The 11,158-nt window shown below is 42.6% G+C and overlaps 1 protein-coding gene across 2 annotated transcripts; it reads right to left on the reverse strand.

The window, feature by feature from the left end:
• Nucleotides 1-300: 300 nt before the first annotated feature.
• LOC121536296 (insulin-induced gene 2 protein) lies at nucleotides 301-6,131 on the reverse strand. Of its 2 annotated transcripts, none has more exons than XM_041843563.1 (7): nucleotides 6,095-6,131; nucleotides 4,937-5,204; nucleotides 4,732-4,825; nucleotides 2,122-2,246; nucleotides 1,423-1,589; nucleotides 903-1,002; nucleotides 301-749 (listed from the first exon to the last, which is right to left on the reverse strand). In XM_041843563.1, exons 2-7 carry the CDS (start codon nucleotides 5,108-5,110, stop codon nucleotides 708-710), a joined length of 702 nt encoding a protein of 233 aa, XP_041699497.1. In that variant the 5' UTR covers nucleotides 5,111-5,204; nucleotides 6,095-6,131; the 3' UTR covers nucleotides 301-707. The 2 variants fall into 2 exon arrangements, with proteins under 2 accessions (XP_041699497.1, XP_045062371.1); XM_045206436.1 differs by having other exon boundaries at nucleotides 5,993-6,125.
• Between the last annotated feature and the right edge of the window lie 5,027 nt (nucleotides 6,132-11,158).

The following is an 11,158-nucleotide window of genomic DNA, read 5'->3' on the forward strand; positions in this document are numbered from 1 at the left end:
CAATTGCTGATTCTCCAGATACTCAACTAGTTTTATTGCTTATTTAAAATTAGCAGTTTTCAGCTGTGCTAACATAATTGCAAAAGGGTTTTCTAATGATCAATTAGCCTTTTAAAATGATAAACTTGGATTAGCAAACACAAAGTGCCATTGGAACACAAGACTGATGGTTGCTGATAATGGGCCTCTGTACGCCTACGTAGATATTCCATTAAAAATCAGCCGTTACCAGCTACAATAGCCATTTACAACATTAACAATGTCTACACTGTATTTCTGATCAATTTGATGTTATTCTAATGGACAAAAAAATTGCTTTTCTTTCGAAAACAAGGACATTTCTAAGTGACCCCAGACTTTTGAACAGTAGTGTACCTACCACACACGACATCACATTGGCAGTTCTTGTTATTCCTCTCCTTAGACCATCCATTGGATGCTTATAATAAAGCGAGCTGGTGTCTGTCCCCCTAGGCCCAGAATGGGCACATAAGAACCAATCAAAACACTGTCTTTTCCACAGCAAAGCACTCATCAGCAAAGCAGAAGCACATAATTTGTTGTCTGTGGGTGACTGCTCTGCTTCCTCCAAGGTTCACCAATCCCCATCAACGCTGCATACAGATGTCCTTTTACATCCCCTTTTGGCTTTTCGTTGCTACAAAAATGTAATTTTGAGCGAAAGTTTGATATAGCCAGAAATTCTCTCAGTCTTGATGAGTCTTTTCTGACATAAGTTTGCATTCATACTGGAAAAGAGAACACAGGAGATAAGGGATAATGTAATGTGCCAGTTGAATATTCAGTAAAAAGCTCTGGTTGGAATGAATGTATACATGCACGTATGTAGGACATTTATAAACCTATGCCACTTTAATTCAGCATAATAAAGTTATCCTCACCAGGGCTAGCTGCCGTCCTATGTTCCCCATGGTTATCACACCAGCGAAGAAGATGCAAGGTAACCAGGAGCGAATGTACAGAAAATCTGGAGAGGTATACCTGAAACAAAACAATAGAACAGGTATTAAACGTAGGACAATCCCCAAATGAGCATGAAAATCTACATAAATCCCTCCTGTATCTTGAAAAATATTATAAACTGGGTGTTTCGAGCCCTGAATGCTGATTGGCTCAAAGCCATGGTATATTAGACCGTATACTACGGTTATGACAAAACATTTATTTTTATTGCTCTAATTATGTTGTATCCAGTTGATAATAGCAATAAGGCACATTGGGTGCTTGTGGCATATAGACAATATACCACGGCTAAGGGCTGTTTCCAGGCACTCTGCGTTGCGTCGTGCGTAAGAACAGCCCTTAGCCGTGGTATATTGGCCATATACCACACCCCCTCAGGCCTTATTGCTTAATTATAACACATGTATGTCCTGTAAATGGTATTATAGTAGTACTCACTGAAAGACTCCGTTGTAGACCAGGAGCTGAGTGGACAGAGTGGCCAGCAGGGCGATGACCACTCCCAGGCCAAAGCCGGAGCGGGACCGGTCAAATGTCCACCACAGGCCGATGGACAGGGCCGCCAGCGTCAGGGACAGCTGCACGTTGTTCGCAAAGTCCACTTTCTGAGAGGGCCTGGGTTAAGGACAGCTGATCATGTAGTAGGATAGTCCACACAGGAACCATGGGTTCTACTCAGTAAGGTCCTTTCTTGTAAACAGACTACCGTTTTAGCTGAGCCTTTAGTCTCTGATCTTATTGTTTTACACATTACATTTGAGTCATTTAGCAGATGCTCTTATACAGAGCAACTTATAATAATAATAAATAATAATATGCCATTTAGCAGACGCTTTTATCCAAAGCGACTTACAGTCATGCGTGCATACATTTTTGTGTATGGGTGGTCCCGGGGATCGAACCAACTACCTTGGTATTACAAGCGCCGTGCTCTACCAGCTGAGCTACAGAGGAGCAACTTACAGGAGCAATTAGGGTAAAGCTCATAGGCACATCTACAGATTCTTTCATTTTATTGTAAAGTGTGTTGCGATTATAAATACAATTTAAATCAAGTTTGATTTGCACGTAGAAATGTCAACATGGAATGCTTTTGCCCCATGGTTTACAGTTGAGTTTGAGGGACATAGAGGATACAGCGCTGGCATGGTTGATTCCCACAAACACGGCCACACAGCGCATCACACTGGACCACTCCCGCTTGAACTTGTGGGGCTCGCCGAGCCGACTGTCAATGCACGGATACAACAGACCGATCATTGCTGAGAGAGCGAGGTAGATGGAGATAGAGGTAGGGGATTGAGGGTGCAGAAATAGGGAGAGGGGATCAGAGATCAACAATCAGCTTTATTGCTGCAGTAGCACAACCCGTGCCGTACATTCCTGTTAGTATGGTTGTGGAGAGAAAGGCTGCCATGTCAGCCCACCACATAGCATCAATGCTATTCTGATGACACTGTTGTTGAGGTTTGCCTCCTTTGAAAGCTATAGGTTCAATATTATACAATAACTATACAGATTGCTGTGCAAGTTTAGGTAACTACGTACAGTAAACAAGAAGTGCTGCTCTGGTCTTGACTAGTCAATAAAACCCATTATAAACTGGGTGGTTAAAACCCTGAATGCTGATTGGCTGACAGCCGTGGTATATCAGACCGTATACCACAGGTATGCCCCCCAAAATATTTTGACTTCTCTAATTACGTTGGTAACCAGTTTATAATAGCAAAAAGGCACCTCAGGGGTTTGTGGTATATGGCTAATATACCACGGCTAAAGGCTGTATCCAGGCACTCAGTGTTGAGTCGTGCTTAAGAACAGCCCTTAGCCATGATATATTGGCCATATACCACACCCCCTCATGCCTTATTGCTTAAATACAGTTGAAGTCGGAAGTTTACATACACTTAGGTTGGAGTCATTAAAACTCGTTTTTCAACCACATTTCTTGTTAAAAATCTATAGTTTTGGCAAGTTGGCTAGGACATCTACTTTATGCATGACACAAGTAATTTTTCCAACAATTGTTTATTGACAGATTATTTCACTTATAATTCACTGTATCACAATTCCAGTGGGTCAGAAGTACACTAAGTTGACTGTGCCTTTAAACAGCTTGAAAAATTCCAGAAAATGATGTCATGGCTTTAGAAGCTTCTGATAGGCTAATTGACATCATTTGAGTCAATTGGAGGTGTACCTGTGGATGTATTTCAAGGCCTACCTTCAAACTCAGTGCCTCTTTGCTTGACATCATGGGAAAATCAAAAGAAATCAGCCAAGACCTCAGAAATAAAATTGTACACCTCCACAAGTCTGGTTCATCCTTGGGAGCAATTTCCAAACACCTGAAGGTACCACGTTCATCTGTACAAACAATAGTACGCAAGTATAAACACCATGGGACCACGCAGCCGTCCTGCCGCTCAGGAAGGAGACGCGTTCTGTCTCCTAGAGATGAACGTACTTTGGTGCGAAAAGTGCAAATCAATCCCAGAACAACAGCAAAGGACCTTGTGAAGATGCTGGAGGAAACAGGTACTTTTTGGAGAAATGTCCTCTGGTCTGATGAAACTGTTTGGCCATAATGACCATCGTTATGTTTGTAGGAAAAAGAGGAACGCTTGCAAGCCGAAGAACACCATCCCAACCGTGAAGCACAGGGGTGGCAGCATCATGCTATGGGGGTGCTTTGCTGCAGGAGGGACTGGTGCACTTCACAAAATAGATGGCATCATGAGGAAGGAAAATAATGTGGATATATTGAAGCAACATCAAGACATAAGTCAGGAAGTTAAAGCTTGATCGCAAATGGGTCTTCCAAATGGACAATGACCCCAAGCATCCTTCCAAAGTTGTGGCAAAATGGCTTAAGGACAACAAAGTCAAGGTATTGGAGTGGCCATCACAAAGCCCTGACCTCAATAATATTGAAAATGTGTGGGCAGAACTGAAAAAGCGTGTGCGAGCAAGGAGGCCTACAAACCTGACTCAGTTACACGAGCTCTGTCAGGAGGAATGGGCCAAAATTCACCCAACTTATTGTGGGAAGCTTGTGGAAGGCTACCCCAAAACGTTTGACCCAAGTTAAACAATTTCAAGGCAATGCTACAAAATACTAATTGAGTGCATGTAAACTTCTGACCCACTGGGAATGTGATGAAAGAAATAGAAGCTGAAATAAATCACTCTCTACTATTATTCTGACATTTCACATTCTTAAAATAAAGTGGTGATCCTAACTGACCTAAAACAGGGACATTTTACTAGAATTAAATGTCAGGAATTGATGTATTTGGCTAAGGTGTATGTAAACTTCCGACTTCAACTGTAGCTACTGCATGATGCAAACAGCCCAGTGTGCAGTAACAGTGGAAACGTCCATCTCCCCCAAGCTGAGCAGTGGAGCACGGCAGTCTCAGTCTCATGGGGATACAGGCCTGGGGCTGTTGTGCTTTTCTACTGGTCCACTAGGGATCAGCAGCTACATCTACACTCAGTGCTGTAGACCCAGGGGACAACAATTCAATAATGCTAGTAGTCAAGTCTGGCGGCAAAAACCTGTGTGTGTGTGTCCCTTCTAGCGCTGACTTTGCTGATAGCTACTTTATTGAGGAAAAGTGTACTTACTATGCCTGTGATGTGGTTGTCCCACCTAGCTATCTTAAGATGAATGCACTAACTGTAAGTCACTCTGGATAAGAACGTTTGCTAAATGACTAAAATGTAAATGTATGTGTGTCCTACCTGAGGCGGTCCCACAGCAGGGCGGCACCCACCAGGCTGATGAGAAGATGCTACTAATGACATCAGGCGGGAACAGAGTGACGTTCCTCTGTACCTGCAGCGAGAGAAAACAAACATTAGCTACTTCAGTACTCTTAGTCATATCTACCCCTTAAAATGTTTCCCCATTCAAGAGATGTATCATTAAAAGACAAACATAGCTCACCTGCAGCAGGTTGAGCACCAGAGCCAGGAAAACTCCAATAGAGAACAGCATGAACCCACGGATCACCAGGGTGGTGCTTCTGTTGGTGATCACTGCGATGTATGGTCCTCTGGAAGGAGTGGTCTGACCGGACCCAGAACGCTGCTGGTCGCTGACTACTGTGGAGTCGGCCATGGCTGCGGCAACCGTGGACGCCAGGACAGAAGGAAAGGGGAAACACTAACTCTATCCTCCAGTGATCGCGCTGTCCACTGACATCACTTATACCCTGAAACACAATAATATATTTAGGTATACAAGTGTGGCTACATGATCATCCAACAAACAACCACAGCCCAGAGGTGTGAAGTCAGTGGACAACCACATATATGTTTGTCTAGTTCAGGGATGGGCATCTCCAGTCCTCTGGGGCCTGATTGGTGTCACACTTTTGCCCCAGCCCTTAACTAGTTAGTCAATGTTCATGTCTCAGCTTACAAACACTAGTAAAATAATTAAGAGTAGCTAGCTATGTCTAATGTTGATTTCTTTGTCTCAGGAAGAAACAATAACTCTTCAGTCATTTGACCAAACCACGTTATGCTCAGCCTCAGCAAATGAATACATCACATTTGCCAGATAACTAGGTCAAAAGTAGCGAGCTATCTACCTACAGTGACGTGTCATCTACTTCGAGATTGGGAGCTGATATAATAGCAACGTGTGGCAGTATTGGCACTGCCAGAGCAGCGTAACGTTATCTAACTAGCTAGCGAAGGTCATTGACACTAGTTAGCTAACGTTAGAAGATAGCCAGCCAGCTAGCATAATAGCTAACATTAATACTTTGAATACACTGTTGAATACAAACAATAATTACCAAACGTTATCTAACTATATAGTGTAGTGCTACATAAAACGAATTAGCATTTTTTTTAAATATAGGCTAGCAACAGTTGACTGATGATAATCAACAAACACATCTTGTTTATTAGCCTAGCTAGCTAGCCAGCAAACTTCGTCAGCTGATATTGACAGCCACACACTATTTGCCTTGAATTAAATAATAAATATTACCTTCAATGTTTATAAAGTCCCTTTCTAAAACTGTAAAAGACACATTTCGCTTATTTTTTTAAATGTAGTAGCAGGAGTTTGAGACAAAAAAATGAAAACTACCCTTATCGCTAACTTCCGATGCACTGGCTACGTGGCCAACCAATCAGCTTATTAAACCCTGACGTAACCTCATTGCACAAAGCCCACGCTCTGCCCAAGTAGAATAAATGCATAATTGACTTTAATGTAAAACATTATAAAATGCACAAAAGTGGTTTAAATTAAAATACATTAATTTATAAACACATTGATAAAATGGTTGACTTGTTTGGCTATTGATTGTGAACAGGCATAATTGGATTTGTATATCAAAGCAGTGATAATTATATAAGAATGTCTTTAATATGGATCAAATCTGTCAAAGCGTAGGCCTATTGTCATTTTTGGTCTATCCATTGGATGAAATCCAGAGTTGTTGTAAACATAACAACAAATCCTAATAGACTGAGAGAGCGTGGATGGTCTGTAAGACTTTGAGAAGGCAAAAGTCTGAATACTGAATACCTAATCAAGTGTAAATGGGAATGGGGATGATCTGTGATCTACTCCACACTGTAACTGCCTCACCTCCATAGCATAAGCCTATTAGACCACATGCTGGAGCAAATGGAATGTCTTGACTGAACAGTTGTAAGAGACTTGAGAGGAGAAGCTGTGCAGCCATCATGAATGAAAGATGACAGGAGAGAGAATGGGGTCACCTTTCTGTTTGAGTATACAGTGAGAAGCAGGACAGGGATATTGGGAAGCTGTACTTTTGAGGGACAATTATTTGGCACAGAGATAGTTAAACTAATAAGGGATATTTCCATTTCTTCTGACATACAGTAGGAAGAACTGTCACTAAACTACTTTCCAACACACCAGTGAAAACACCTTAGTATCCATTTACACTGGATGGCTAGGACATAAAATCACATAGAGGAGAAGAAGAAGAGAGGTGGTGAATTAAGTTAGAACTGTTTCTGGATTCAATCTGGACACTCTGCGAATCCCATCCACTACAGCAGTACCAATAATCCCAGGGGAGATGTCCTTAACCCTAATAATCAGAATGGTAGAGGGAACCTGCTAGGTACAGGCAGGATACAGAGGGGGTTTCAATTAGTTGTCAAGGACTATTTGGAGGCCCCCTGACGCTAAGAGAAAATGGCCGGGGACCCAATTCATCATCCTGACTGGCTCAATGTTAAGGGCCTTTTCATTACCAGCCCTGTGTGTCCCAGTCAGACACAACCCTGGTATAAATGTGACTGATGGGGAAGGTGCAGGGTGAGGTGGGCTCTCGTTAAAGTCACCCCCTATTGGCCTGTTACAGGTCTCAGCTCACACATACTAGGCCCCCTGACCTTTCTGTTGTCTCTAATTAACCCCTAAACCCCTCCCCTCTCTGACTCGCCCACCAATCCCCAGACAGGGATAATAGATGCGTTTTGCAGTGCCACTGGAACTCTCAGCCTCTCAGAGGTGTTATTTAAAACCGACAACCACTGAGGCCAACAAAGGAAAATGGCTGAGTATGTGTTTCACTGGGGCTGCCTGTACATCATGACCAATAAATACCTGTAACATATTTTATGCCGTTACGTGTCATTTCTGTGGGGGACGACGGTGGTAGTCTTCAATCATTTAAAACATAACATTACTAAAGCTGTTGTCTAAATGCCATAGAGAATTAAGAATAGTTTTCTAACATAAACTCATAATATTAATGAAATGCCTTATTTGAAATTCCAGAAAATGATATTTTGTATGTTATTATTTTTATTATTTATATTTTTTACATGTTTGCACGTTCCAGTGTGCCCCCAGGTCCGCAGGGCTCACAGGGTGGATCAGGGGGGCTTGACATATTTATTCTCTCTCTGTGACTGACTGACATGCTGTGAATCTGCATGAACATCTGTAATGTGTTGTGTTTACAGCAGCAGAGGATGGCCAAGCAGAAGACAAGCCAAGAATGAATAAAGAACCGTGCAAGTACCTCCCTCAGAAAGTACATTGGCATTTACCACAACAATATAATACCAACCATCACATTCATGGTATTGCTCAATGAGTAATAATGGAAAGGCAAATGGTCCATAATTGCATGATTAGACATTCCGTGTGGTATTTAAGGAGCACAGCATGCAGGCACACAGTGACACACACTTATGTCTATAATTCAAAATAAATTAGAAAGAAACACAGTATGGAAAATAATATATACTGGAGCTTTAGAAACAGAGGGTAGATATTTGTGGTTCCAAGTCTACTATTTCATCATTGTCTATGAGAATTCTTAAGACTATGAGGCAAAATGCTAATGTAATTTAGCTGGCCATACGGAAGCACCAATACCAGCATGTGTGTGGCATCTTGAATGATAATGACAAAGCACGCTGTATCTCTTGTGAGCAAGTCTGCGGAACGCTGATTACAGATTGGCCAGTGTGTCCTCACCCCCATGAGGACCAGGATTCTAATGCTAATCACTGTTGGCTCCCATTGAAATGTATTTTCCCATGTAGCTCTAAAGCAGGGAAATAAAATGGAGTACACCAGTTACACTATTGTACAGAGCTCTGAGTGTTTTGGCATTTTCAGCCCTACTGCATTTTATACCCCACTTGTTCACTGCCAATCTTAACCTATTGCACCATCTACTGGCATCATCATAGAACTAGCCTGGTCAGACCTTTCAAGTCAAATGCACAAGCTCAGATGTGCTTTATGGAACCCATTGTTTCTAACGGGAGGAAAGTGAAGAGAATATATTAGGAGTGCTATATTTACATTTTAGTCATTTAGCAGACACTCTTATCCAGAGCGAGTGCATAAATTTTTATTTTTTATACTGGAATCGAACCCACAACCCTGGCGTTGCAAATGCCATGCTCTACCAACTGAGCTACATCCCTGCCGGCCATTCCCTCCCCTACCCTGGACGACGCTGGGCCAATTGTGCGCCGCCCCATGGGTCTCCCGGTCGCGGCCGGCTATGACAGAGCCTGGATTCGAACCAGGATGTTTATTCACCGCTACCTATATTTATCAGTCATCATACAGGTATCATCAGTGCACTCTCAATTTGAAATGCCCTACATGGATTCACGATCAATTACAAACTGAGAGACACTCATCCATAAATATCAGTCAGCAGACACTTTATTTTCATTCAGGAAAGAGAAACATGTCAGAGCTGAGCCCAGTGAAACTCATCTACACATCCAATATAGGTGAATTGAAAGGAGGGAGATTCAGTGCATCTGTTCTCATTGGCTGCTCCTCGGTAGCAAAACTGTCAGTGTTAATCAGCAGCCATCTCTTAAACTGCGGCCATGGCTATCAGTGAGGTGAGACCATTGCTATTCAGGACCAAACAGATGACAAATCATTTGTACATAATTAGTGCTCAGCAAGGTTACAACTGACACAAATTTTAATCTTAATTAGGAGGGAAATTTGTTCCATTAATTTAATTTGGTGAGCATGAGCAGGTTAGCACCTAACTAAGTTAATCTTACAACTGTAAGGGCAGGCAAGGGCCTTGGATCCCGGGCAAACAGGAAAGACTCTTCTATGAAACAGGCTTTATTTTATATGTAGGACACCATTGTGAATGTCTTCTGTTTTCATTATAGTTAAGGTAATAGTATACTATATATACAGTGGGGAGAACAAGTATTTGATACACTGCCGATTTTCCAGGTTTTCCTACTTACAAAGCATGTAGAGGTCTGTAATTTGTATCATAGGTACACTTCAACTGTGAGAAACGGAATCTAAAACAAAAATCCAGAAAATCACATTGTATGATTTTTAAGTAATTAATTTGCATTTTATTGCATGACATAAGCTTTTGATCACCTACCAACCAGTAAGAATTCCGGCTCTCACAGACCTGTTAGTTTTTCTTTAAGAAGCCCTCCTGTTCTCCACTCATTACCTGTATTAACTGCACCTGTTTGAACTCGTTACCTGTATAAAAGACATCTGTCCACACACTCAATCAAACAGACTCCAACCTCTCCACAATGGCCAAGACCAGAGAGCTGTGTAAGGACATCAGGGATAAAATTGTAGACCTGCACATGGCTGGGATGGGCTACAGGACAATAGGCAAGCAGCTTGGTGAGAAGGCAACAACTGTTTGGCGCAATTATTAGAAAATGGAAGAAGTTCAAGATGACGGTCAATCACCCTCGGTCTGGGGCTCCATGCAAGATCTCACCTCGTGGGGCATCAATGATCATGAGGAAGGTGAGGGATCAGCCCAGAACTACACGGCAGGACCTGGTCAATGACCTGAAGAGAGCTGGGACCACAGTCTCAAAGAAAACCATTAGTAACACACTACGCCGTCATGGATTAAAATCCTGCAGCGCACGCAAGGTCCCCCCTGCTCAAGCCAGCGCATGTCCAGGCCCGTCTGAAGTTTGCCAATGACCATCTGGATGATCCAGAGGAGGAATGGGAGAAGGTCATGTGGTCTGATGAGACAAAAATAGAGCTTTTTGGTCTAAACTCCACTCGCCGTGTTTGGAGGAAGAAGAAAGATGAGTACAACCCCAAGAACACCATCCCAACCGTGAAGCATGGAGGTGGAAACATCATTCTTTGGGGATGCTTTTCTGCAAAGGGGACAGGACGACTGCACCGTATTGAGGGGAGGATGGATGGGGCCATGTATCACGAGATCTTGAACAACAACCTCCTTCCCTCAGTAAGAGCATTGAAGATGGGTCGTGGCTGGGTCTTCCAGCATGACAACGACCAGAAACACACAGCCAGGGCAACTAAGGAGTGGCTCCGTAAGAAGCATCGCAAGGTCCTGGAGTGGCCTAGCCAGTCTCCAGACCTGAACCCAATAGAAAGTCTTTGGAGGGAGCTGAAAGTCCGTATTGCCCAGCGACAGCCCCGAAACCTGAAGGATCTGGAGAAGGTCTGTATGGAGGAGTGGGCCAAAATCCCTGCTGAAGTGTGTGCAAACCTGGTCAAGACCTACAGGAAACGTATGAACTCTGTAATTGCAAACAAAGGTTTCTGTACCAAATATTAAGTTCTGCTTTTCTGATGTATCAAATACTTATGTCATGCAATAAAATGCAAATTAATTACTTAAAAATCATACAATGTGAT

The sequence above is a fragment of the Coregonus clupeaformis genome, chromosome 23, assembly GCF_020615455.1.
Source record: "Coregonus clupeaformis isolate EN_2021a chromosome 23, ASM2061545v1, whole genome shotgun sequence".
NCBI lineage: Eukaryota > Metazoa > Chordata > Actinopteri > Salmoniformes > Salmonidae > Coregonus > Coregonus clupeaformis.

What these genes read in the sequence shown, in the direction of transcription:
- LOC121536296 (XM_041843563.1), bottom strand. Translation starts at nt 5,110, where the DNA reads ATGGCCGACTCCACAGTAGTCAGCGACCAGCAGCGTTCTGGGTCCGGT. An exon ending in CTGCTGTGGGACCGCCTCAG is followed by an intron (nt 2,247 to 4,731) that starts GTAGGACACACA and finishes TCGCTCTCTCAG; the next exon opens with CAATGATCGGTCTGTTGTAT. An exon ending in TAGGACGGCAGCTAGCCCTG is followed by an intron (nt 750 to 902) that starts GTGAGGATAACT and finishes TCTCTTTTCCAG; the next exon opens with TATGAATGCAAACTTATGTC.